Genomic DNA, 27,656 nt, shown 5'->3' with positions numbered 1-27,656 from the left:
CCAGATCAGCCATCCAAAGGGCCATGTTCACATCTATCGTCTCTTAGCTCTGCGGCTGGAGGTCCCCACGCCGACTCCAACGGCACAGCTTCACAGTCAGCGGGGGCATTAAGGAGGCAGTCCAAGCCTGTGGTATCCTTTATTTAACATCTCATCAAGGGTTTGATGGCTGCAGGGGTAGAGGGGTGTGAGTGGTGCCCCTGGGTTGGGCACGCCAGAGGGGCTTGTTCTCCCCTGATCTCCATCACAGCTTTGCTGCCCCAGCTGGAGAGAGTCGTGTGGCTTCTCCAGACCTTTCTCTGTGAAACGAGAAGGGCGATTCTTATCTGCCCTTCCATTGCGCTGTGAAACTAAATTAACGCTTGGGAGGGACCTTGTGGTCCTCTGGTGGGAGTGCTTACACAAAAGTAAGACATTATTCCTGTTACAAAGAGCAATACTGAAAAAAACAGCTGTCACAACAAAGAAGAACAATAGCTTGTCCTAGTGGCTTCTGGTTTTTTGGACTATTTACTGATGTGTTTGTTTTTTTTTTTTCCATGTTTCTTTCCTTAGGAGATGACCGAGAATGGCAGTCATCAGCTGGTGGTAAAGGCCAGGTTTAATTTTAAGCAGACCAATGAGGATGAACTCTCTGTTAACAAAGGAGACATTATTTATGTCACCCGGGTTGAAGAAGGGGGCTGGTGGGAAGGGACCTTGAATGGAAAAACAGGCTGGTTCCCAAGCAACTACGTCAGAGAAATCAAATCCACCGGTAAGCAAATTGCTTTCACGGGCTGATTGAATGACAGAGGTATAATGCAGTGTAGATCCTTGTGCCTTTGGGAAATTGCTGCTATTTATTAAAGACCGTTGATGTCCGTAAAGCAGCAGGGCTAATGGAAGGATGAACCAGGCCAGAAGGGTAAAGCCTCGTCTTTCGCATGAGTTGTTTGAGAGCAGCTTCGCCCTCTTCCCCAGCGCATCGTGCCTTTCTGCTGCTCCCCTGAGCCCCAGCAGCACGGGAGCAGGGACGTCGCCGGAGGACAAGGCCAGAGATGGCCGCGTGGGTCCCCTTTGTCCTGGGGAGCTGCCAGGTCGTTCCAGTGTCTGAGCACAGAATTAGCTTTTTGTTAGAGACCTTGCTCAGGCAACGTATTTGCATTTGATCCTGACGTTTCTGGCGGTGGTGGAATGGATGCTCACAGTTGCAGTCAGGAAAACAGCAAAACTATATGGCCACGGGGAACGGTCCTCTGTTTTTGTCCATAGTGATGGCTGATTTCACATCGTCCATTTTCCCTCAGATGCATCTTCTGCCTCGATATTGAGAAAAGAAGAGGGAGGGGCCGATCCATCTGATGACATCTGCCTTTATAGAGCTTTGTCTTGAGTGCTTTTAACGTTTTCTGTGATGTGATTTTAACCAGATGTGGGGTGATGATGACATGAAGCATAACCCTGGCTAACTGCCCTGTAGCATTACATATCGATTCAAGCAGCTCACCCTGTTGTGTTTCCGAGGCCATTGTGTGACAGTAATTTTTTTTATTTTTTTTTTTTTTTTACAAAATCCAGCTTTAATTCCTTAATGTGCCTGGAGGGCTTACCCTAGACAGAGACCTGTTTTGTGCTTGGTGCTGGTTTTAAGGCTTGGGATCAGCCCTGGCCTCGAACACCATGAGACAACAAGGGTGGTCTGCAAAGTGTACAACCCCTGTTAGATATCCTTGCTCCCACACTTGCAAGAAAAAAAACAAAGGAGGGGAGAATAAAATTAATGAGTGAGTGTTCAGAATTAGGCCAGTTTTTATTCCATTCTAGATGAAAAAATCATTGTTAGGTATCTCATCTCCCACTGTCTCCCTCTGGGAAATGATGTCTCAGCTGGAGCAGGACGTTGCAGCAGAGATTGAAGGCTTGTCTGGCGCAACCCAGGAATCACTAATTAAGTCAGTGAGTGGAGAAGAGAAACATGTTTTTAAAAAGGAGAGCAAACTTCAGTCCCATGGGGAAAATCAGATGGGAGCTGCATGCAATAACGGCACCTCATTGAAGCGAAGGACGAGTCTCCCATTGATCCTGATGTAGGAGCCCATCTGATTTTTTTTGTCTGCAGAGCTTTTCCCTCCAGATCCTCCCTCCAGCACCCATTTCAGATGGGAGGAGGGTTCATTCCCCTGGTCTCTGCTTGCTCAGGACTTGTGGCCGCATTGCAAATGACGGATGCAGGGACCATCAGCTAAGCCTCTCCTGCCCCAGCACCGCTGCCTGGGGGCTGCAGCCCGAGGGGAGCCCTCGCTGCCAGCCGGCGGGCGCCGCGTTCCTGGCCTCCAAAGTGTGAGACTTGTCACTCTCAATGGAGTTACTTGTTTTTTCAGCCGTGGCTGTACTTCCACTGTGTCCTAAGCGTGCCCTTTGGGTGGAAATAACTAGCTGCGTGGAGCAAAGCTCCTCCGAGCCTGTCAACGAGGCACAGAGCTCCTGGCTGGAAGTGGCAGGAAACTCTAAAAGGGCAATAATTAGACAATACATCAAGCTGCGGTTTCCAGGGGCTGAATTTATCAATTTCAAGCTTCTCTCCGGCTGTCGGTATGGAAGGAATTGCCTTCCTGAGCGACTGCAGGGAGAAAGGAGAGACTGGCTGCTCCGCACGGCACAGAGGCGTTTCGGGACGAGGTGTGCAGCGTGGGCAGCGCCGGCGGCGCAGCTGGCCTGTCCCGGTCCGGAGGGGTGCCGGTGCCGGGAGAGCCGGCAAAGCCGCGCTGCTGGCGGGGAATGGGCTTCTCTCGGGGAGGAGGAGCGGAGCGGGGACTTGTGCGTGTGTGTGCACGTGCGTGCACGCTGGAGGCATCCGCAGGGATTTAGCAAATGCAGAAGATGAGAACTGACTTCCACGTTTGTGTGAGCTTTTTATTCAAATCTACCTTCGTTCGGAGAAGGATTTTGCATCGCAAATGACTGCAGGGATCAGGGTTCAGCATATTGATTGGTGTTGGCTTCAAGTGCCTTGTGAATCACCTGGAACAAAACGCTGTATCCAGCATTTCTGATAGACACCCGGTTTTAAAACCCAAATTTTGTGGGCCGGGTGAAGCCACGCTGTAGCTCCAAACAGTGCCAGACACTGGGCTGCTGCCAGGGATCTCAGAGCAAACCTGGAAGGTGGTTGGCAGAGGCTGCGTGGAGCTTCTCATGCAACTCGCTCGGCTGCCTTCGGTGTCGTGCACACCTTCGGTTTGCTCCTGGTTTTTCTGAAGCAGGCAAACAAACCCTGCAGTTGAAGTTTTGTGTTTGCGGGAGAGAAGTTATGTTTGCTGGACGTGATGCGGCAGTGACTTTTCCTGCTGGAATAATGAGAATTGTGCACTGTAATTTATTGATGTGTTTTTTTGTACAGATAAACCACTCTCTCCCAAAGCATTAAAAGGACTTGAAAGCACTCAGCTGACAAAGAATTATTACCCTGTGGTAAGTTTTAAAGTGCTGATCATAACATTTTAATAAGTAGCATATTATTAATCTTCTGAACTGGCTCCTGCCCTTAGAAATCATTAAGGCAATTTATAACAATTGGGGATGTGACTCTGTATTTAAATGCTGCTGTTGCCATTTCCTTGATTCAGGGCTGTCAAGAAAATAAACCACAAATGGAAGTTGCTGCAAGATGTCAGAAGGAGAGACTCAAAGTAGGCGACTGAGATAACATAGTAGAGGTGGCAGCTTTGAGATGAGTGTTGGGGAATAAGACCCGATGTCTCTGGTCCAGCCCTTGCCATTGACTGCTGGCTATCCCCCGTTGATAAAGATGGGGAGATAATGTCACGGTGTGAAGCAAGCCAAGCTCAGGCTCTCATCCATGATCCCTTTCTTGGGCTTGGCTGGAGATGTTACACCCCGAGCTGCCTGCCCTGTGCCTCTGCCCGCATCGCCCGCCGCAGCTCGCGGCCTGGCCTGCTAACTAGGCTTGGCTTTGGAGCCGGTCAGCCTGCCAGGCTACGAACTGTGGCTGCAGCAGGGGTGGAGAAACATCACCTCCTCTGCCATCTTGCTGCCAGAGAGATGATGTCTGGCAAAGGGGGGCAGGTACCTTGCTGCTGTGTCCAGGCTAGAACGAGCCCTGGGGTGTAAGAGAGTTAAAATGCCTGCGTGTGAATATCCCTGGCTCTTGGCGCCGGAGGTGAAACGTGCTCATCAGCATGTCTAAATATATTTCAAGCAAAGCAGAGCAGAAACACTATGTCCAGAGAGCTGGGAACCGCCTCTACCGTCTCCAAAGCTCTTCTACACTGAGAAACTTGAGCGCTAACTGGGAGCGTGCAGGCAGTGGGTTTGCCTACCCCGCTGTCGGCGACGAATTGCCTGCTGAGATGGGTTAGTAGGACCAAACCCAACTCGACACGGCCTTGAAGTGGCGAGCGAGCTGTGCGCTGGGTTGAGCTGCCGCAGGAGCCGTCCTTGGTCCGGCCACTGTTGCATTTATATTGTTGCCTGCCTTCGTGCAAGCGGTGCTCCCAGGATGCATGCACAAGCCATTTGTTTGCATACCTTGGCAGCCAGTTACGCATGCAGGGTTAGGCATGAGCCCACTGGGGGTCAGATATCCTAGACTCAGGTCTGAACTGACATTGTCTTCATGCTTTGCCAGAGAAGAAGAAGAAGCAGCCCTTAACACCTGCTTTCCAAGTTTGCGAAGTAAAATCCCAGAATTGGACCCCCCAGGGCTTTCCTGAGCATTCTGGGTTCTGCATTAACAAATGTAATTTATGGACTTAAAATACACTTCCATGCTTTTCCACACTTGGAAGCTGATGTCATGTTCCTTTGACTAGTCGCTAGTACTAAGATCTACTCAGTGCTCTGTCTCTCACCCTAGGTGTTGCAAAATATTCTGGAAACAGAACGAGATTATGCGAAGGAACTACAGTCACTTCTGGGAACTTACTTAAGACCCCTGCAGTCTTATGATAAGTAAGATATAAGGGCATCTGAGGTGGAGAGAACCCTGTAAAATTGACCATAGTTCATTACTTTCCTGCTTTTCAATGTTTAGGGACTGTTACTGCTCTTCTTGTAAAGCCTCGCAGCTTCCGTGAGCCAGAAAAAACCCCCACGTTGTGCAGGTTTCTGCTCTTTCCTATTCCTCAGTGATCGTGCAGGCACTGGGCTGCGTTGGAGATGGGCATTTCCATCTGGTGGAGGGCTGGCTCTTACAACCCATCCGCAAGCTCCGGTGTGGCTGTCCCGGCATGCATGTTTCCCGGCGGTATGCCTTGCATGGCTCCTTCGCTTGTAATTTGCCTTGTGGTGACTTCTCGGCCCCGCGCGGCATCTCCTCCTCATCTCTTCATTTCGCACGTGCCGACGCGCGTTCTCTGCGGTTAGATTGCCTCCCGCTAAATCCAAACTGCTGAGCAGGAAACGACTCCCCTGTCTCCCCGTCCATGCAGCCGCCGGCATGGGAAGAGCATGCTGCCATCCCTTGCGGCCTGAGCGACGCCGGGGAGACCGGGGGACTTCGTCAGGGTTCCCAGCCATAGTTTCACCCTGCAGAAAAGACCCAGTGCAGTTAACTTTGCCTCTTGCTTATTGCTTCAGCTTTACGGTTGTCTCTTCCAAATGGTGCCGGCTCAGCGACCCTGTCCGTGCGTTTGGGGCCGGGGTGCCCCCGGCTAAGCACGCTGCGGGAGGACCGGGCAGCCCTGGGGCATCACGGGTGGAGGGCAGACGGTTAGACGTTGTCCGGTACGGAGAGATGGGAGAGCAGTGTTTTAAGGCCTCTGTATTTAAATCTCTCCTTCCTTCCCCTTATCTTCACACGGGATATATTCAGCTGTGAAAATTTTGCACGCTCTCAGCCCCGTAGGCAGCAAATGGCTTAAATGAGGGTGGTACGAGAGTGACTCTGAAGATGGCTCTGAGGATGACAGAAGCGGACACGTTAGTTTTGGCTAGGAAAAATCCAACCTTGCACAAGGAACAAAGCAACCCCTGCCTGAGGGGCTGCTCCGTAGGACCCTCCTTCCGTAGGGACACCCAGAGCATGAATCCCCGAAGACAAAGCTGTCTCTGTGCCTGTGCACACACCTCCCTCCCCACCCCTGGCTGAAATCCCATCTGTCTGTGTCTATTAGACAGCTAAACATCTGAGAAGATTAGTGTGATTAAGTGATTAAAATCCAATTAAGATAATCCTTGACAGCAGACATCTTCTCCAGGAGACTGTGGTCTGTAGCTCACAGATCGTGGATTTTTTGTTTTCCCATGGTGTATCTGGGGAAAGAGAAATTCTTGGGCCTTTTTGGAAGGACCACTTACAGATACCATGGGGGTGCTCCTGTCAGCAACATCTCCTTGACCTTAATTGGTGATTTGACTCTTCCAGGCTCAGCGCCGTGGACATAGCGTCGTTGCTGGGAAACGTGGAAGAAATCTCTGCATTTCAGCAAACACTGAACCAAGCCTTGGAAGAAGTTGCAAAGTAAGCTTGTGCCGTAGTACTGAGGGTGTTAAGCTATTAAACTGCGTCTAAAAATAATAGAAAGGCACGTTCATTAATGTTCCTCCTGGCTGCTGTCTTAGACTTGTTAAATATAGAAGAAAATAACAAGATTGAAGAAAGGCAGCAGTGCTTTGGCAGGAGGCAAGGTAGAAGAAACTCTGACATTTCTACATTAAGGCATCTGCTGAATGAGAGTGTCAGACCTGACGTGAAAGGATCACTAGACCAAAAATGCAGACGCATGCAGGCTGGGAGATCTGGCAGGCGTGAACATGGGGATTGCCAGGGAGCAAAGAGCAAATTATTAGAGGTGATAATTTCCCTCAGGGAGGCTGGCAGACATGTTCAGCCTTAGCCCAGCCTCTCCTTTGAAAGGGCTGAGAAGAGGTGGGGAAAAGGCTGACTACTGGAAGTATCTTCAGGCTGTGTCTTCCCTTTCTCTCTCCATCTCCCCTCTCATATTCATGGGCAGCCCAGAGAGTGGGACCACCCCTGCATTGCACCCAAAGCCTTCCAGCACATCCTCTCCAGCTGCAGTGGGCTACGGCATCCCAGCTGCAGCTCTGCTGGTGGGACAGGACAGGCTGGGTCACACCTGGTCCCAGGCTCATCACGCGTTGTGATACTCACTCTCTGCACCAGAGAAACCCAGCCCCGTCTGAGGGCCTCCTTCTTCCTCCTTCCCAAGTGGCAGGCGTGGGTATTTTGCTCGGTGCCGCAATTATGTGGTGACCTGGGAATGTCCCCATGCAGCGGGTGGGTCCTGGGCAGATACCAGAGAGTGCTGTGGCTGCGGGGTGCAGATCAAGAGGCTTAATGTCGTGGCTGGTGTGTTGGTGTCTGTAGGCTCCCCGAGAACCAGCAGCGTGTGGGAGGCTGTTTCATGAACCTGATGCCCCAGTTCCGCTCCCTGTACCTGACGTACTGTGCTAACCACCCGTCCGCAGTCAATGTCCTCACGCAACACAGGTGAGTGAGGGAGGAGGAGATTCAAGCTGAAATTCCTCCTTTAAAAAGTTACTTTTATTGTTAATACTTGGCCTGGCATGGCTTTTGACCTGTATTTTGACAATAGGGCAAGGGGATAACATGGGAAAGCTTCGACATAGTCTCTCAGCTCCAGTGTGGAGACAACTCGTGCTGCTTGTCTTCAGAGCTGGTCTCACAGGTCCTGTCTCTCTCTCTCAGGACTCTTACTTTGGGTAAAACAGAGGCAACCTCAGCCCTTGCAGTAGCATCTCCTATGATTGTTACTTGCTAAAGGACCCAGATGCTGTTTCAGACCCACTGCCAAAGTGCTCACGCACCGGCAGATGGGACTATCTTCCAATGTGGCACTATGGGAGAAAGGAAGAATGGTCATCAAGTCGCTGGAATTACCCAATTTAATAATTGAGCTGCTGTTCAAGCAATGGGTAATTTGCAGGTTCGTTGGTAAGATCTCAGTAACAACATCTTTCTTCAACATGTCCCATTTGAGTAGACACCTGAATTTGTGTAAGGTCATGCTAAAGAACATGCCAAGCCAAAAGGCTACAACTGTGTCATCCCTAATGCAATTTAGCTGCCCTCCCCGCAGTGATGGGAAAGCCATGACCCCGGCCGTACTGTTTAAGTCTTCCCATGCCTTAATGGGAACTCGGAACTTATTTACTTACCTGTTGAAATCCAGCTTTAATTCAGCCAGGCGAAAAGCCTGGCTCCTGTAAATGACTCATTGATGTGGTTCCTCAGCCTGACCCCTTTTCTTAAATCAAGCAAAGATCAGCTTTGGCAAAGTGCTGACGCGCAGAAGCCGTGTTTTCCGGAGCGATGTATGAGCTCACGGCGGCGTCATGGCTCCCAGCAGGGTCCCGGTGCGTTGCTGAGGTGTCCTCCAGCACAGCACCAGCCTCTGCAGCCCCCGCTGTCCGCCAGACGCTTGGCCCTGTGCCACCTCGCTGTGCCGGGGCACCAGCTGCTGGCACCGATGTACCCCAGAGGCTGTGCCCGCCGCCGCGCCGCGTCCTCCCCTGCGTCCCCGGGGAGCGGGGACTTGCTCGGCTGGAAGCTCGCGGCTCCCTGCCAGGTTTGCAGCGAGGGGTTGCTCGGAGGGGAGGCTGGGCTGCAGAGCCCTGACTCCGAGAGCGTGGGAGGCAGCAAAACAGAGCCCTCCGTGGTGGCGAGCTCTCCTTCTTCTTCTTCTTGTCTCTATTTATAGTGATGAGCTGGAGAAGTTCATGGAGAGCCAAGGTGCGACCAACCCAGGCATTCTCATCTTAACCACGAGCCTCAGCAAACCCTTCCTCAGGCTGGATAAATACGTGACACTGCTGCAGGAGCTGGAGCGGCACATGGAGGTAGGTGGGCTGGGGGCTGCTGGGCGGGCTGTGCCCCTTGATGCTGCAAGAGCTGCCCCCCGAGCTGCAAGAGGTACCTCTGCCCATTGGTATGTGAGCACCCCGTTGCTAAAAGTACTTACCAGCCCTCCAAGGAGGTGTCCCGCCTGCGTGGGACGTTACCTTTCGGATTAAAAATGGGAAAGCGGTGGAGGAGTCTGGGGGATTTGTGAGAAGGTGGAGGAGTTGTGGGAAGGCATTGCCTGCTCTTCGCCCCAGCCCTTCCTCAAGGGTTTCCAGCAGAAGTGAAAGCAGAGTTCAGGGTCAGGCTACAGCTAGTATTTATTTGCACAGTGGGTAATAAATCAGTGCGTTTTATTATCATTTTATGAGATTCCTATCCTCGGCTGCTCGCTCCTGCAGCTCGCAGGCACATCCCCACCCCTTGCCCGAGGCTTGTGCTCCTGGGTGGAGGCAGAGCCGCACAGGCAGACACCGACCTGGCAGACACGGGGGCGGAGGAGCGAGTGCCCGGGAGCAGGGAGCGCAGCGAGGGGCGACGGAGACTTCCTCGGCGGGGGGCAGATCTGCCAAACCTGGGGGAGCGCAGACCTCCGGGGTGGTGCAGGGAGGTGAAGAAAACAGAAGTAATAGTCTATTTTTAACAGGGTTTGCTTTTTCCCTCTTCCAGTATTAATTACCAACGCATTTAGCCATGCCTGCTGGTTAACTGCTTGGTAGCCAGTTAATTACTCAGCACGCTTAGCCAGGACCATTCAAGTCCACATCCCAGCCAGAGGATGAAAACCTCTGTGCCTGAGCCAGGGGTTTTTCTGTATTGGAGAAGAGGGCATAGGAGCCTGCCCTGTAGGCACACTACAGGTCGGACCTATCCTGCTCTTACCTGGTTTAGCTGAGCTGCAGGGACTGAGCTGAGCTTGGCTGCAGCCACCGCGCCCGTACAGAGACGGGTGCTTTTTACACGATGCTGTATGCGGGTCAGCAGCGGATTCAGGGACACACACGTCACCTATTTCTCTTCATTTTTAAGCCCAGTGTGGGGGTTTTGTTGCATGAATCAGTCGGGTTGAAGTTGAAGCTGCGATGCCGTGGGAAGAGTATGGATGTGTGCAGTATTGATGTATGCGGTGTGGATGTATACCACAGCATTCCCTATGCTGCGCAGCTGGAGACGGGGCAGGTCTGTCCAGGGCAGCCCTCGTCCCGGATTCAGAGCTGAGCGATCCCAGGCAGCCTCTGACAGCTGCAGAGGCAGCTCCGTCACAACCTAGACATCTTGGGGTTTGCTTGGCATGAGGACTGGATGGTGAAGAGCCGTGATGTAGGGCCCTAGATCCCGGGGAAGGTGCTAGGAGAGCACTAGCATGCAGCTGCAGTCAGAGATAAGGGGCAGCATCCTGCTTTCCCCTCCCTGGCCCAAGAGCTTTCCACTCAGACCTCCCTTAAACCCAGAGGTGAAGCTCCCATTGATGCTCATGGAAATGGCACCCTTGATGGGGCAATGGCTGGAATACCTTGCAGTTTCCTTCCTGAAGGTGAAACCAGAAATCCACCCTGCACCTCTGCCTGTTTTGATCGATTTTCTTGGCAAGCTGAGTCTGTTCTAAGTAAAATCTTATCTGCTCTTGCTGTGGCCACTTAACGCTCATTAAATTGGTATCAATGAGTGGCATAGCTGCTTTAAACCATGTCACATCGAAGAGGGTGGTGAGAAAGCCGGCTCTTGTACCTGGGGGATTTTGTCCCTCTCCTGCAGCCCACGCTGCCTGAGCCCCGCAGCCCCCAGCACCCTGCGAGCTCTGCAGCCCTGGGTGGGCTGGGGCAGTGGGTGCTCACAGGGTGGCTGGGGCTGCTGGTGGCTGAGGGACTTTTCTCTCCCTTCACTAGGAGGCGCATGCAGATCACGAAGAGGTTTTGAAAGCCGTCGCATCCTTCAAGTCCCTCGTGGTAGGTGGCAGTTCTTAAAATAGAGCGCTCCGCTTCAGGGCTGCATTTCACGAAGAGTGAGTCAAGCCTGACATTTGTCTCCTCATTAGAAAAAAAAGGTCTTTTGGAATGGAAAAGATGGGTTATAGAGAATCTTAATTTCAAGTTTCAAGCCTAGAGCTGCCCCTCTGGCTGCGTCTTTCAGCAGTTACACGCTGGCTCCGTGGTCCCAGCAGCAGAAACGGAGGATCTCTGACTTTCTCCTCCGCTGCAGAAAGCCACGTGTGGTTAGTGGTGGCAGCAGGGTCCCTTTCATCTCCTTTTGCCTCTATACCCTAATCATTTGCCACCTGAAACTAGACCCCCCCCGCCCTTGCTCATTGAGATGAGCTGTGAAAGGTTAACGCTGGTGTCTGACTCAACTGCTGGTGCCGGCAGGAAGGTCCCCTCTGCGCCTGTTGAGTGACTCTTGGTTTTGCTGAGATTTGCTCCCCGGGCATCAGGAGGCTTTGACCATATTGCAGGTAATTTGTGGCTCCGGGTGCTGTGGCCATCGGCGGGGAAGAGAGCAAGCGGCAGCGAAGGGATGAGTCAAGAGATAACAAACCTATTTCTGCGAGCTGTGTTGCCTACACCCCTCAAAGTCCTACTGCACTGAGATAAAAAGAGGGGGAAAAGCCGTCCACGTGTGCAAAGGTTTTACCTGGCAAAGGTTTTTTCGGTTATTAAAAGAGCTATAGTCTCTCTCACTTTGTAGCCACTGAATACCTTTCACTATAACCACTCCAGATGTGGTCCAACTTCCTTCCTTAGCGCAGCAGATGCAGGTTTTCAGTGCTTAGTGGTGCAGATGAAAGATGGGGAGGAGAAAGTTCATAGAAAACAGGAAAGGGTGATCATGTTACATTTACTTAGAAACTTAGCTCCCTTTCCATTTATTCTAGTAGATAATAGGGGAATAATTCAGTTAAATTACACGGTGTCATTAATCGTTAGGAATGCTCATAAGCGATGGACGGTTTTACTTGGAATGTGTGCTTAGGTGCTGAGCAATTTGATGTAATTCTATTATGACTAAAGAGGTTCGGTGTGGATTTGAGGTTAGGCAGGCAGAGATGCCCCTCGCGACAGCCGCGTGGTCCCGTGGTGGGACCGGGGAGGCTCCCGAGCAAAGGCAGGGCAGGGAACGCGGAGCCGCTGGGATTTGCAGTGGCACCTCTGCACAGACTGCGGTGGATTGCTGTGGATTTTACATGGATTTGCATCCTGGGAATGTTGGATTTGGACACCCAGGGAGCCATCAAAGCACACGACAGTTGCAAAACCAAAGGAAGTCCCCACAGTCTGGTTCAAAATCGTGTGTTTTCAGACTAGACCCAATGCAGCCTCTCTTTGAAGATTTGGATAGTCAAAGAGTTTGCATGAAACTGAACTGGAAAGGAGGAAATTCTCTCTCAGAAATAGGGGTTTGGAAAAAAAACAAGCAGCTGGTGAAAAATGAGCCCGGGTTTGGTCTTGCAGCAATTTTCCCCATTGGCAGAGAAGTCAATTAAAGCAAGTTTTGCTTGGAGTCGCAGGGCTGACGTTGCTCAGTCAGCGTTGTCGTCTGCTTGCTGAAAGTTGCTGAAGGATCCAGCCCCTCCATGGAGCTCTACCAGTCCCCAGCTGCTGAGCATCAGTGCAGTCTTTTCGATTAAGGGACCTTGAAAAGCTTCTTTTTGTGCTACTTCACTGCACTGCTGAAATATTGTGCCAAGTCCCGCTTTTGGGTTTTCAGATTTTGGTTAGAAAATATCCACCCATCTGATTCGTGGGGGCTTTGCGTTGCTGCAAGTACAACTCTCTTTGCTGTTCAGGCAAAATGGGCAAAATCTCTCTGAGCAGCAGCAAAATTAGAGGCTTTTAACTCTGCATCTGTCTTGGTTTGGAAAATGTGACCCTGTACTCTCAGAGGTACAACTGGTTTGGAAAGAAAAGTTTGCTCAGTGCTGTTCACAATTTCTTTGACATTTTAACGTATTCATTACTTCGTAAATCACTAGGGTGTGATTTTTTTAACAAACTTTGTGTAATAGAGCCAAAGCAGGCTTTCCTGATCCCTTGACGTGACCAGCCCTGAGCCCACGTGGCTGTGGAAGCGTTGCTGGTGAAACCATCTTCGCTGGGATGGTTTGGTTTTGCGCCTGCCCTTCGGCTAACGAAGCGCCCCGCTGTGATTCCCAGTCGCAATGCCAGGAGCTGAGGAAGAGGAAACAACTCGAGCTGCAGATCCTTTCCGAATCCATCCAGCGCTGGGAAGGAGAGGACATAAAAACAATGGGAAACATCATCTACATGTCCCAGGTTATGGTACAGTGTGGGGGGAGCGAGGTGAGTGCTGTGGTCCTTCTCCTGGCTCAAGACATTGTGCCCAAATACCCCCTTGCTCACGGATCAGCGGTGCAAGGCGGCAGCTACTCTCACCCCAAGCCAGCAAAGTGCCAACAAATAATGCTGATAAATAATTTTGCCTGGGGGAAGTGCTGTGCAATGGGGCTGTGCTCATCTTTGGAGCCGGGCACCGTGTCACACCCCGGGGGCTTAGCTTCAGGTCTTTGGTGACGTGCTTTTCAAGCAGAAGAAGTATCTTAGTCACAGAAATTAGTATCTTCGGATGCCTTATCTTCAGGAATCAGCAAAATGTGCACATTAATTTCCCTCCTTCCCCCCTGTGACTTACTCTGAGAAATGAGAGTGACTTGAGAGTGTGCATTAGCATAACCATTTTGCCACGTCTTGTGCACGGCGCAGCGGCTGCTGTGACGTCCCACTCCAGAGCTGACTGCGCTCTGGAAATAACTGGAGGGATTCCTGTGCTACTGGTTCTAAAGCATTGCCCCAGTGCTTGCCACAGACCTTCACCAGTGGTGTGAAATCCGTGCTCACTGCATGTTTGGTGTGGGAAAGTGCCTGTTATCACTGAATTGCTTGCTTGCTGTAGCAGGTTTTCCCTGGGAAGGAAAGACCTGTAAAACAAAACCCTGTAGAGTCTAGTCCCAGCGTCTTGTTTGGGGTGTGAGATGCTGGGGGACATAAGGTCTTGGTCCTCTGAGGCACCCTGAAATGATTGGAAGAGGATTAGCAGGATGCAGGCAAAAATGTATGCAGGAAAAACTAGTACAGAAATGAGATGCTGTAAAGAAAAAAACCCAAAATAATTGGTTTGTGGGTGATCTGTCACAGGCTGTGATTCCAGCTGCAGCAGGTTCGGTTTGCTGGAGGAAAGTGCTTGTGATGAGTTGCAAACTGGACTAACCTAAATTCTTGTCCCTGTAGGAGAAAGAAGAGCGATATTTCTTGTTGTTTTCAAACGTCTTGCTGATGCTGTCTGCAAGCCCACGGATGAGTGGGTTCATCTATCAGGTAGGCATGCTTAATTCGAGGTTGCAAGGCGTTAGGTGTGAAAAGGGAAATCAGATAGCTCTTCTCAAATTCAAATCCTCTGTTTCCTTAAACCTCTCTGTTGTGATGTAAATGCCCCAGGCTGGGAACCAGGGCTTGGTTTTACCATGCCTTGGTTTTACCATGCCTTGGTTTTACCATGCCTTGGTTTTACCATGCCTTAGTGCCTTTGTCCTGCCAACTGGTTAAACAGCATTTGGTAAGTGTGAATGCTGTGAAATGAGAAAAAAAACCCCAAACCTCAAAGCACATTGTCCTACACACTGTGTGTGTGTGTGTGTGTGTGTGTGTGTGTGTGTAAGGCGTCCTGATCCAGCTGTAGGGTTTTGCCCCACACAACAAGCCAGCCGGCTCTCAGGGTTGGGCCATCTCTGGAAAACACTTCACTGCTATGAAGCTCACTGTAAAGAGCCCAAAATTTCCACTCCATGAGGCACCCCACAGCACTGCATTTCTTGTGTTTTACCGTTTGAATGGCTGCAATCAGGCTGTTGGGAGCTTGGCTTTTCTCCAGTTGCCTGAAACTATCAGTACCCTCCAGGAAAAGGATGCTCTTCTGTTGATGTGTCATTTGTCCTACACAAGGGAGATGGGAAAGGTTGGCGAAGGATTCGGCTGGGTTTTAGATCCTACCCACCAGTGGGATTAAGGTGAGCAGGCAGTTCAGCATGCAAAACGGAGGGAGAGGGAAGGCTTTCAGAAAAAACAGGGGAAGTTCATCCTCCTGATTTGGTTGTAAAAAGGGTTTGCACCTAGTGAAGGGAAAGGGTGCAAGATGAGCTGGGGATGACTCAGTTGTCATGGGAGCCTCTTCTCTGGGGTTTGACCTAGTTGTGCAGGGAAATCTAGATCCATACATTAAAGGAGACTCTGCAGTCTGAAGCCTTCACAAATTAGTTTTTAATGGCAATTCCCGAAGAGAAAGGAATCAGCAGAAACAAGCAGAACGGCGCCTGCCGGGGAGCCAGCAGATGCAGACACTGACTCCTCAATTTTCCTAGGGAAAGCTGCCTTTGACGGGAATGACGCTGACAAAGCTGGAAGATGCTGAAGGGAATGAACACGTGTTTGAAATTGCAGGTCAGTGTGGCCCCTGCCTGGGGACATCCTCCCAGTCCAAACAGCAGCTGCCACTGGAGGTACTGGTCCTCCTCCTCCTTGAGCTCTGTCTCTGGCGCTGGGCTGATCCCGGAGACCATAGTGTTTCACAAGGGACAAATCTCCTGCCAGGGCTGGTTGTGGCCCCAGTAGCGCTGCTCTGTGCTGTGCGTGCCCCGTCTGCATCTGGGGTCCATGCCGTGCAGCCGTGAGCACCTTGTTTCTTGACAGATTGACGGCTTTGGTCATCAGGTAGCTTTCCTAATATTCCTCCCAGTTTCCCCTTCAGTTTATCTCATTACTTGTAGCTATACACCGTTGTCATGCTCAGTGACTTGGCTGCAGTGCAGCTATTTGTGCTTGGTGGTACTTGGTGTCAGGATCCTCTTAGTCATGGAAAGGTTGCATTTGCTTACTTTTAACATTAAAATAATTCCTCACACATTCATCTCACCAGTTCCCTTAGCTTTTTCTGTGCTGCTCCCACACTGACTGGCACTGGGTGCCTGGAGCAGTATGGGCAGTCTCATCTTTGCCCTGGACTTTTTGCAGCCACTGGACTTTTCAAATCGAGGAGCCACTTGCTGCTGTGCCAAGCTGAGTTCACCCTGTGCTTCTTCCTGTGTCTCCACCGCTTGCTAAAGACGGTTATTTAACCCTCTGCCGCAGGGAACATGACGGAGCGGATCACTGTGTCCTGCAGCACCGGCCAGGACTTGCACGAATGGCTTGACCACTTGCAAAGGCTGACCAAAGGGACGTGCAACACGGTATCCAAAACGCAGTCCTGGAGCGCTCATTCGGTAAGCTGTTCGCCTCCCCAGCCTCTCTGCTGCCTCGGGTTCCTCAGCGCTGGCCGATCTCTCTTTTTTTGGCAATGCGCCTTGATAATTGAGGTAACGTGTACAACTGTAAGTTGTACATCCGGCAGTTTTGTTTGTAACTGTGTCGTACTTGTACCATTTTACACATATCCTGCCCCATTTTTGTTGCAACGTAGATGTCTCAAAGGAGTTCACAGTGAATGCTTGTCCATCCCCCTCTACTTCTCTACGTTGCTTGGCAGCTAACAGTCTTCACTTGCTTCTCATCTATTTTCTCAGACGTTTAGTTCAGCTGGACAGATCCGTGGCCCTCTGGAACCCCCTAAAATCCTCAAGCCCTGGAGCTTGAGCTGCCTCCGTCCTGCTCCTCCACTCAGACCGTCGGCAGCGCTGAGTTACAAAGAGGTAATCGCCCTCGTGCCCGCGGGGGACCGTGGTTTCATGGCAATCCCCAGCGCCCGCATCCGGGTTTCTTGTCCCGTAGCGAGGGCGCAGAAGCTTGGGCCGTTGAGAGAAACGCCTCTGCCCCGGTCCTGCGATGGATGCTTGTCGCTGCGGCTGGCTTTGTGCTACGAGTGAAGCATGAGCACGCGTGTTTGCAGGCTCAGCCCCATTCCTGATGTTTGCTGTCGGCTGCTGTAGCCAGCGCCCTCGGCTGCTGGATGTCACCGGTCCCACAGTGGGGTGTCCCACAGCATTGCGTGTCCCACTGGTGCTGTGGTGGATCTGCCTACCCTCCTCCTCCTCCTGCCTTGTTCTGAGGCGTGGGTGGGAGCTGGGCTCCCTGCCGGGACGTGCTGCACCGCCAGGAGCCGTGGCGGCGGCTCGGCGTTGCCCAGGCTGGCGCTGCGGGACCGAGCAGCAATGCTGCACCGCGAGGAAGAGGAAAAGCCTGTCGGTATTTCTCGTGTCTTCCACCCTGTGTGTGGGTGGCTGGAGCACTGGAGCTCCCTGCAGCAGCCGTGGGGCTCGACCCTCCTTCGCCACCCACCCGAGTGTTTTATACACCCGTACCCCGCAGGGAGGCAGCAGCCCGTGGGATCGCTTCCCCCGCAGAAACCCCAAGCCTGGGAGCTAGGAGACGGCGTGGGGAAAGCCAAAATACAACCCAGCTCCCATTCTCACCCCCCGCTGTAACTGCAGTGCCCTCCTTCCCTACCTCACGTTAAACTTCGGGGATTACTCACCGGTAACTCGCGTAATGTTCCTCGTACTGGATGAGCATCCGGTTCTGAGTCAGCCGCCCTTCTTGGTGCAGCAGCCCTGGGAGCATCGCTGCCCGGGCTCCCAGTGGGCACAGGGACGAGGAGGGGGCTCGCACCCCCCAGCACTCAGGGATGGAGAGCCCGGCAGCGCGGGGGACTGTTGGTCAACTACTCTAAGTAGAGATTTTAGGTAGCTTCATGGCGTTTTGTTACGTTTATTTCTTAAAATTTGTAAAGCAATGTATTTCGGTCCGGGAATTAAATTGTTCAAAAACCAAGCAAGCAGACGGGAAACAATGCTCGGTCTTGGGTCTCGTAAACCCATGGTCAAAATCCCTAACGTAGATTAAACCATTTCTTGCTTGCGCCGTGAATTAAAATATAGGAAGAGGCTTGAATTAGAGGAGAAATTTTTCCATGTGAAAATGCAAGGCTGGTATTTGTCCATAAGGTAGGCCAAACCCACATATGGAGTGATATCATTAATACCACAGTCTTTTGCAGTTTCCCAGTTGTCCCCTGCCGCGCGTAGCCGAGTTAAACTCTCTGCGTCAAAACCGGGCGAGAGTTTTTTGCCCCCGCGGCCGCGCAGGCGCGGAGCCCCGAGGGGTGGGATGCCGCTGCAGGCGGGGTGGTCGCGTGCAAGGTGTCAAAGGACAAAAAAATGTGGTTTGCAGGGGAACGGGCTGTGCTGGCCGCGTTGGTGGAAATGCAAAGGCCAACAGACCCAGCAGAGCTGGGCAGGCACAGGCTGGCACCCAGTCAGTCCAGCCTGGGGCGCAGTCCCCTCTCGGGGACGGACTCGTGGACACGCGCCTGCGACGACAAATGGGAAATAAGTTCAGTTGTTGGCCCAAGCAGATCTGCACCGGCCTCGTCCCTCCCTCCGGGTGCTCAGTCACTAAGCAGAACTCCTATTTCACTGTATTTTATTTTTTTTCATTTTTAATTTAAAATAGGGCACAAAATAAAGTATGCTAGCAGCTCGGTGCAAGTCACCTTCCTGTAATGAAGGTATAATGAAGGAATACAAATTTCAAAGGTTATTTGCAGGGAGGGGAGTTTGATGAAAAGATTAGAGATTGTCAGACATCCAGTGTTACTTTAATTGGCTTCTAGTAGTGTAGGATGGAATGGCACAGTCTTGTGCATTTCCTCATACCTAGCTGTGCTCAGGAAACCCCAGAACCTGCTTGCGTACCGCACAGCACTCTGGTTATTTCCATTGAAATTGGGTCATTTTTCCTGTTCTGTTTCCAGTAATCATTTGAAATGACAGAGCAGGTGCTGTGGGTAAAGTGTGTGTCCGGATTCAGGTTAGCAAAGTGAAAAAGATTTACATATGATTTCTTATACTACTTTTTTTTTTTTTTTTTAAGCGGCCTGCTTTGCATTAGGTGAAGGGTTTATAACATTGGGATTCAGGATTTTGCTGGCCAGACACACAGGAGAGCCACGCGGCTCCCTGTACTGAGCATCCCAGGGATGGGACCCTCCAGCTCCCCGTCCTGCCAGCGGAGCAGGGAGATTCTGCTGAGCTGGTGCCTGATGCTGTCAGGTCTCCAGTGAGGACGGCAGGTCCCCTCCGGCAGGGTCCCCTTTGAAAAGATACGGTCCTGGGGGCTTGTCACCAGGGTGAGCATCCCATTCCATCAGCCTGGCTGGCTCAGGTTGAAGCCGACAGGACCGATGTTGAGCATGGGGCCAGACCCCGAGCACCGTTCTCTTAGACCACCAACATCTACAGAAACCTACTACTAACCAAGGAGGCATGTTCTCTGTTTTGGTGTGTTTATAGTGTATTAATGCCCACTTACCATGCGTTTCACATGTAATTTTTTCAGTTTTGCATGACTCCGGGCTCCTTTGCATGTTGACAATGCTCTAAAACCAGTACGAAGGGTGTGCCGCATTAATCGCAAGACTAACATTTAAATATGTTTTAGAATTGTGGATTTAATGGACTTGGTCAATAAAATCATCAATCTCTCACACTCATCTTCTCTTTCTTTGCATATTCATTGTAGAGGATGTCTTATATCTTGAAGGTAAGGGTAGATACATCTCTTTGGCTTATTGTGGCAAAGAACGCTTGTTCCTGTTCACGCTTCTCGTGCTTGCATGACCCTAATTTTGCCTGGCTGTGTCAGTAAGTTATCCTGAGAGGCAGTAGCGACTGGCAAATATATTTTGAGATAACTCTCAAGAAGGATTTAGTATTACGGTACTTAAACTTCCTGGCATGCGTCTTTTCCTGCTTAAAATCCGTCTTGCATGTAACCTACTAATACACTAATTCTCTCCAAATCGGCAAGACTTGTAACTCAGTGAAGGAGATAAAAGCTTGCGTTTCTTCCTTGTGGAGTCATAGCAAACACTAACTTTGTGTGTATTTGTTTGTTCTCTGTGTAAGTGTGCGGGGGATTTTTACTCTTAAACAAATCGTGCACATTTAGAAGCAATGTTATTTGCCAGCTGGTTTATATTAGAAATCAAATCAAGCCAAGGAAATAAGCACCATTATAGGGTTTTCTAACAAAGACCACAGAGTTGGTAAGCAGAGTAAAAGTGCTGTGAATGTGTTTGAGCTCTTTGGCTAAAGGATCTTAGCCAAGAATTGAATTTGCTAGAGGAGCTTGTCCTGGCCCAGACCTGCGGGTGCAATTCCCACTGCTGTTCCAGGGAGCAATGGGACACAACTAGCACAAGGGAAAGGCAAAAAGCTTAATTTTCCACAACTTTGCTTTGTAGTTCTCTAATGTGTCGTGCGTAACACGGATAGCTGCATTCAGCTGCGCTGCTCCGCTGCTTGAGCTGCCTTTGGATCTGGTTAAACACAAGAGTCTGTTTCTCTATAGGATTCCAGCAAAAGTCCAAAAACAATGAAGAAATTTCTTCCAAAAAGGAAAACTGAGAGAAAACCATCTGATGAAGAGTTTGTTATTCGGAAAAGTGAGTGTTGCGTTTTTCTCCTCTTTTTGGAGGTTTGTGTGTACTCGGTGATCTCCACAGGGCTTTGAGAACAGCCTTTCTCACGGTGCAGGGTGCGACAGGGTGCTGACGTTGTGAGCAAACCTCTGTGCTGCTGAGCACGGGAGGCTTCTGGAAGCACCCCGGTCCTCAGCCTCTGACAGATCCCCTCCCCAGTTACGACTGCCAGACACAGCAGCACAAGGTCACGGGTTGTGGGTGGTCTTGTTCTGCGTACGAAGCCAGGGAGCTACTTCCAAGTAGTTGAAGGCTGCAGTAAAACCGCACATCAACAGTCATCAAAATATGTCTGAGAGCTGGGACAAACCCTTACCTGGCCACGCCAGCAGGTCCTGAGACAGTTTCCATGGGGGATCAGGGAACAAAAAAAGGCCCTATCCCTGCAGGAGCGTTCACCTGCAAGGAGGGATGTCCTTACAGCTCCCTGAAGTCCACTTGGGACACCCCTGAGGGGATTTACGTGAAAGGCCACGGCCACCCAGCGGTGTACAGCTTGAAGATCCGTTGTCTCCCTCGAGAAGACAGCACTGTGCTAAGGCTGGAAGTGAAGACTTCACGTTTCCAAGTCCTGCCCTGATGCGGCTGTACCAGACCCCTCCTAGCAGGGCTGCTCTGCCTACCCACCTCCCGGTGCTGCCGGCACCCGAAGTCAGGCATCACCCCCTGAGTTTTGCCGAGATGAGCAGCTAGAGGTGTGTTCTCGTACCATTTGATCATGGTGCTCAATGCCACGGGATCTTGCCAAGGACAGAAAACATAAGGGGCCTCAAAAGGGAATTAGGCAAAGTCCCAGAGACGGTGTCAGCCAAGGGAACGGCGTGCTCTTGGGAGCAAAGGCTGGGAGAGATGAAGCCGGAGCCCTTTGCTTTTTGTGATCGCCGTTCGCCGCGATGTTTTACAGGTACTGCTGCGCTGGAAGAAGATGCTCAGATCCTGAAGGTGATCGAGGCGTACTGTACCGGGGCGGGCTTCCAGCAAGCTCTCAGCTCAGGTGGGCGCACAACCAGATCATTTAGTTCTTACTGTGCCTGCAACACTGATAACCCCTCTGGGAAAAAACAGATGGTTGCATCATACAGCCATGAGACTCGTGCTAGGAAACTGTGTGGTGTTCAATCTTTAAGATAAGGGAGCTTCATCTGCCTAGTGGTTTAGTTGCCATTGTTTTTCTTCTAAACAGATGAGAATGAAGCAGGTAGGAGGGCAGATGAGACACAGCTATTTCATCAGCACTTGTTAGGAATTAAGCAAACCTAGTCAGTGCCTGTGGCTGTCGGCACTGAAAACCTGATGGTAATCTCAGGTTGCATATAGCTTTAGAAAGGAAGCATGAATATTATCTCTCAATCATCTGCGTGTTTAAGAACAAGCTGCTTCATAAGAACTTATCTAACATCTTCAACTCTGGAAATACGACTATTTATCATTGCTGGTGAGGTGTCGAATTAAATCACTGAACTATCAAATAATGGTACATTTAAAAAAGGGAGGCCGTGTTTCTCCTGCGAGCTCTTGACCGTAATCGAATGATTTCATTTATAAGTCATGATGTAACTTTAGATGCAAGGAGCAATCCTGAAAACTTCCCACTTGCTGCTTTAGCTCGGGGTTCGCGGTACGTGTAAGCCCGTATTTAACCCTGGCAGCAGCCGGCGGCCGCCGGTCCCCCCTGCCCCGGGCTCGCAGAGTAGCGGCGAGAACGAGGGCTGCTGTCTGCAGAGCGGCGTAGGCATCAGGGAAAGGTCTCCTTTTTTCTTCCTGATGAGTAGTTCTTGTACACAGGTTCCCGTAAAGACTCCATCCCCCAAGTCCTTCTTCCCGAGGAAGAGAAAATCATCGTAGAGGAAACACGAAGCAACGGCCAGACTGTCACGGAGGAAAAGTAAGCACGGCTGCTCTCCACTTGCAGATTCCCTTGTCGCTTTTTGGAAAGACCCTAAAAACTAATGCCCTCTCCTTCTGCATCTCTGCAGAGCAGCGGGGCTGGTGTCACCAACTGCTGCCTTGGTCCTGGTGGGAACCACCTATTAAACTACCAAAATAGCCATTTCATTTGCTATTTCGTCCCTTTTTAAGAACAGAGGTGCCTTCCCAGCTGCTCTGATGAGGCTGTAGCCCTCTGGAGTCTGTGCGCTGGGTCCCCAGAGCCAGTTTTATCGAGTCCCAGAGCTTATCCGGATGTAGCTAATGGGGTCGGGGGGACCGAACCAAACAAGCAGCTTTTTTTTTATTTAAACTACTGACATACTGGGCTGCTGCTGCCCCTCGTGAGCCTGCCTGACAGCCAGGTGATGCTGCCTGCGTGCTCCCAGCCTGTTACTGCGTCTGGGCGACTGCGTTGATCCGCTCCTTTTCTAACCCAGCCAGTGCATTCCGTTCGTGCTTGGGTTTTTTTGCAGCGTAACTTCAAGGAATCAAGGCTGTTTTACAAAGATGCTCAGGCATTTCCAGATTAAAAATCATTGTTACTTATTGCAGTAGCGTAAACAAGGAAGGCAAAGCCACAGACCTTCGCTGATAACTTAAAGATAGCAGAAAAAGGTATTTTTCTTGAGTTTTGAGGAAAGAGCCCTGAATTTTGGCCCGGTGGCCTAGAAATGCTCCTAAGCTGCGTTTCCAGAGTCTCCTCACCGGCAGCAGCAATAGCTGCAACCTGATGCTTGCAAAGCAGAAGCTGGAAGCACCTTCCATGTCAGCACCTCACTCACAAAAACCCTCCCATGCTGTTGCTGTTCTGCTGCTCTCCAGCTCTTTTTATTTATCTTTTTTTTTTTTTCCCCATTTCTTTTTGCAGGAGCCTTGTTGACACAGTTTATGCACTGAAAGATGAAGTCAAAGAACTGAAGCAGGTAATTTGAGTGGTTTTGTTGGTACTGGCTGCACCGGGTCGTTGTCTTCCACTGGCCGGTGCCCAGGAAAGGTCTTGCCAATGCTGGTGCAATCCTGCAGCTCCCTGAATCAGCGTTAGTTTTTTTTTCTGGTTTAGCTCCCTGAATCAGCTCACCACGCAATTGCTTGAGCACCGGGGCCAGCGGGAGGGAGGGAGGAGTTGGTCTTTGTTGTAACAGGAAACTTTCCCCTACTCTAAAAGCCCTTTCAACTTGACTGGAGTCTGGTGGGTACCAATTTTTGTAGACTCAGAAGAAATACGTCCTCCAGCCCCAAGCTTGGAGGTGGGAGAGACCACCCCAGGAGAACAGGGTCCTCCAACCCCGGCTAAAATTAGGTTTCCCGGAGGATGCTTCTGCCTGCTGAAAGTCACTGGGACTTTTCTGCAGGTCTCTAAGGTAGTGAGGGTCTGCTTGAGCGGGTCGGACCACAAGTGACCCGGGTTGTTCATCCTCGCAAGCCAGCAGTGACCTGTCACATGTCCCTGAGGTTTCATCGCCTCTGAGGCAGCAGGCAGCCAGGCACCTGGAAGTACCTCATTGCGTAAAGTGCCTGGGCATTAGCTGCATCTTTATTCCTTTGTTTTTCACCTCACAGGAGAACAAAAGGATGAAACAGTGTTTGGAGGAAGAGCTTAAATCCAGGAAAGACTTGGAGAAGCTGGTTAGAAGGCTGCTGAAGCAGACGGACGAGTGTGGCAGGGAGGACACGGGGCGCAAGTCGTCCCTGATCGCCTGAATTTGCGGAGAAGCTGCTGGCGGTGGTGTGTGACCTCAGGGGTTTTTTGGGAAGCGGAACTGGATCCTTTGCCTCTTCTTGCTCCTTGTTTTGTTGGTTTGGGGAATTTTGTTACCAAAAAAAAGTCATAGGGGAAAAAAAATAGCTTTTCTTCCATCCAATAAGGAAATAAACCGGAAACAATCGATCACAACTAAACCAGTAAGCAAGCAGTCCATGATTCACGATTCATCTGCAGCAACTAATACCTCATCGTACCTGCTACTGGGAGCAAACACAAACTCTGCTAATGATTGCCGCTCACAGAGGGTTTGGCAGCAGTTTCCTAGAGGAAGCTTAAGCACTTTTTAAATGCTTTCATTCTTTTCAAAAGCACCGGTACCTATTTATTGAATGAAAACATTATTGAGGTGGCATTGAGCAGAAACCAAAAAGCACCATGCTCCTCTTCTCAGATAATCACAACTGGGGAAGCTTTTCCCACCCACCTTCTTTTATCCCCCTTAGTTGACTGTAGCGAACTAGAGCCCAGCAATACTGTGGTTCCCGTGTGGCCTTGATACTGATTAAAATGTGCAATTAACATGAAGACATTAGAACTCCTTGGGGAAGCCAGATCTGGAGCACCTGTCGGAGCGCATGGGAAGGTGTGTTGCACGGTACTGCCTCCCCACAGCTCGTGATGAGCACCACAGGTAACTGCTGTTCTGCCCCCCCATCCCTTTTCTTATGCATGACTCCCTGCTTTGTTTTCACGTTGAGTGTCCAGGTATCGTATGAGTTCATAGTTTTGCTGTGCTTCCCCTTGCAGAACGTGCTTTTCTCTGTATGAAATGTAAACGCTGCTTGACAACAACCAACCCCCAAACGTGCTGGTTCCCCGCTCCCTTCTGCCCACGTTAGGCTTTCCATCGCTGCTTCCCAAAGGCTGGGAACGTAGCCAACGGTCACTTCTCCCCCCATCACCCCGAAGGGGCTTTCGGCTAGGAAAAAGGAACTTTCTCTTGCGATAGGAAAGATGTTTATGCTTAGACAAGAGCTGGAACGCTCCTGGGGCAAGGACGTGCACCACCCTTCCAGATCCCTGCACAGCTCCTCGAACACAGCACACAGGCAACATGCGTATGTATCAGCTGTCTTCATCTTATTTGATGTTATACCCTAGTTTAGGACTGATGTTTTCCTTCCTTCCTTAGCAGCATTATAAAAGTAACCTTCTGTTAAAGCTAATGGTAAGTCTTACATATATCACAGGGCAGCGTGGTCCCAGGGTGTGCAGACACGCCGCAGCTCATTACAGCCATACCGTTACGTTGGTCACGAAGGGTGTAATAAAGGCAATAACTACAACTCCCTCCTTGCAATTAAAATTTAGCCAGAACATACCAAATGGTCTTGGGGAGAGCTAGACTCCAAAACAGCACACGGAGCGTAAATAGAAATTCTCTTTAAATCTAAGCCGTTTCTAGGACAGAAGAGAGGCGGTTTTTGCTCTGGCTACATTTGCCATCTCCAGAGCATCCCAGCAGGATGGCAGCTCCCTGCATCCCCGCCCAGGCACACAGTTGCGCCGTTTGGTCAGCAGTCAAGCCCTACTGTGCCAGTTAATCGTTTTCTAGGATAACGACCTTGGCTCACGCTGCTGTTCTGTGATGCCGTCTCCAGACACCTCGGCGTTGTCTGGTCCAGCCGCCCACCCAAAGGCGGGCTGGGGCCGGGGCTCGGTGCGAGGAAGCAAGCCAAGGGCCATTTACGCTCCCAGGAGGGGGTAGAAATGTTGCCCTGCTGCCCCTCAGTTCAGCTGACACCCGTGCTGTGTACATATGCACGTTTGTTAGATCGAATGTGATGGAGGGCACACCGGGACGTGTTGGATCAAGCGTTTGTCAAGAGCTAGAAGCCAAAAAAAGACAAGAAAATAAAAAGGAAAAGAAGCCATGCCGGATGGACAGCAATGTTTCCATATTTACTTTGTTTACAGTGCTTTGTAAATAGGTTCCAGTGAGTCTGTCTTTAGATGGACGTTGTGTCAGCTGCCTTCCAGTTTATCTTTGTCATGTAGGTTTATTTACTGTAACTACTTATGCAAGTTCAACTTTTCTAACATGTTTTTATTTTGAACAGTTTTTTAATTGACATTTTCAACAAATAAAGAAGGATAAAAATCACTTCTCAGCTCTCAGTGCTGCTTCCTTTGTTTCTGCCGCAAAAGCAAAGCGAATGCTCTGGGCATCCCTGACTTGCTCAAAATGCCCGCGGCTGCATCATCCACCCTCAGATTCGCCGGACGATGGCAGGGATACCGGTACAAATGGTGCTGCTGGCGCTGCCCACCGTCACCCGGACCTGCAGCACGGCCCAGGGGAAGGGGATGCACTTCCATCCCTCGAGCCCTGCTCGCACTCCGCTAACAAGGATGCTTCACAGTGAGCTGGCGGCTCTGCGCCGCAGCGGCGGCTCGCTCTAGAGAAGTGACTTCCTGCCTGTTTGAGATTTTTTTTTTTTTTTTTTTTTTAGTTAGTGCATGTTTTTTTCTGGAGATTAGGTGTGGTGACAGGATTTCCTTTGGTCTACCACTTGGACAAGACCTCTCCTGCATGCTGGTATTTTTAACTCTTCGGTAGATGTGCTACGCTCTCAGCCCGCAACCGAAGCGGGAGGATTGAGGGCGGGAGGGCTGGACCCTGCTCTCCCTCCCCAGCCACAGCGGTCACAGCACGAAAGCGAGCAAGCAAAGAAAGAAACGCTTGCCTTGGGCACAAGTGGCCTTTTGGGGAGTTACTGCAGAGCTGCATCCAGAGCCGAGCGCCACAGAGCCTGCACTGGGCAGAAGAGCAAGGAGGAGACATTCCCCAGGCTCACTTTGGAGGGAGCATCTCCACTCCTGGGCCCCATGAGGCCAGATCCAGACCTTAACCAGAGACCCTCCATCCCGCTCTCCCACTGAACACGGGGCCCCTTTGGCCTCTTCTCTCACATCAGCTCCCAAAAAGCCCCTTTGCACGACCCAACTCCAACTCGGGCAGCACCAGCATCCTCCAAGCAATGGAGTTTTGGCTCCAGATGACCATCTGTGAAAAAACAGACACCACCACCCCCAGCTTAACCTGCGCAGCCCAGAGCTGCCACAGCTGGGGATGCCCTGGAGGTGCCGGTTCGCAGGGGCTGCTCCTGCCGACCGCCCCAGTGCGGCACCGCTCCACGGCACAAGTGCCCCCGAGCCCAAACCGAGAGGGGGAGAAGTCTCCCTTGCCCCCAGGCAGGGGTGCGTGCAACTGCTTTGGCCTCCGAGAAGAGGTGGAGGCAGCTCCTAGAAAGAGATGGGCACCCTGCCGCTGGGGAGCCTGCCCCCAAAGGGAAAGGGCTGGGGGGAGCTGGCACGGGCGAGGGGTGCCAGCAACCCAGTGCCTAACTAGGGAGCGTGATAAAAAAAAAAACAGACCCCAAAGTACCGCAGAGAGGTGCTAGGATGGGCTTGTCACCTGCACAGCCACGCAGCACGTGGGTGGCCGTCCTCTAGCTCCCGCTGCCCGGCAGCCCTGAAGCATCACAACCTTTTTTTTGTTTGTTTTTTTTTAATTTGTTTGAGGAAAACAACAAAATAAGAATCTAATTTCTTACACTAAACTAAAAAAAAAGTATTTCCCAGGGAGTTCAGTGCGTCTTGAGCTATGCAAACACCTTTCCCATCCCAGCAGATGACCGTGCCGCTGCACGCTCC

The 27,656-nt window shown here is 51.0% G+C and overlaps 1 protein-coding gene across 2 annotated transcripts; it reads left to right on the top strand.

The window, feature by feature from the left end:
• Nucleotides 1-24,361, top strand: ARHGEF6 (Rac/Cdc42 guanine nucleotide exchange factor (GEF) 6). Of its 2 annotated transcripts, none has more exons than XM_010294736.1 (19): nt 1-105; nt 556-757; nt 3,383-3,453; nt 4,859-4,953; nt 6,368-6,463; nt 7,331-7,453; nt 8,685-8,823; nt 10,711-10,770; nt 12,973-13,119; nt 14,065-14,151; nt 15,192-15,270; nt 15,958-16,091; nt 16,392-16,517; nt 19,345-19,365; nt 20,176-20,269; nt 21,210-21,299; nt 22,091-22,190; nt 23,103-23,157; nt 23,795-24,361. In XM_010294736.1, the coding sequence occupies exons 2-19, from the start codon at nt 559-561 to the stop codon at nt 23,933-23,935; spliced, it is 1,857 nt and encodes a 618-aa protein (XP_010293038.1). In that variant the 5' UTR covers nt 1-105; nt 556-558; the 3' UTR covers nt 23,936-24,361. The 2 variants fall into 2 exon arrangements, with proteins under 2 accessions (XP_010293038.1, XP_010293037.1); XM_010294735.1 differs by having other exon boundaries at nt 1-132.
• Nucleotides 24,362-27,656: the final 3,295 nt, after the last annotated feature.

This window comes from Phaethon lepturus, unplaced genomic scaffold (genome assembly GCF_000687285.1).
Source record: "Phaethon lepturus isolate BGI_N335 unplaced genomic scaffold, ASM68728v1 scaffold5719, whole genome shotgun sequence".
Lineage (NCBI taxonomy): Eukaryota > Metazoa > Chordata > Aves > Phaethontiformes > Phaethontidae > Phaethon > Phaethon lepturus.
The sequence above is the reverse complement of the archived record's forward strand: the minus strand, read 5'-3'. Positions and strand labels throughout refer to the sequence as shown.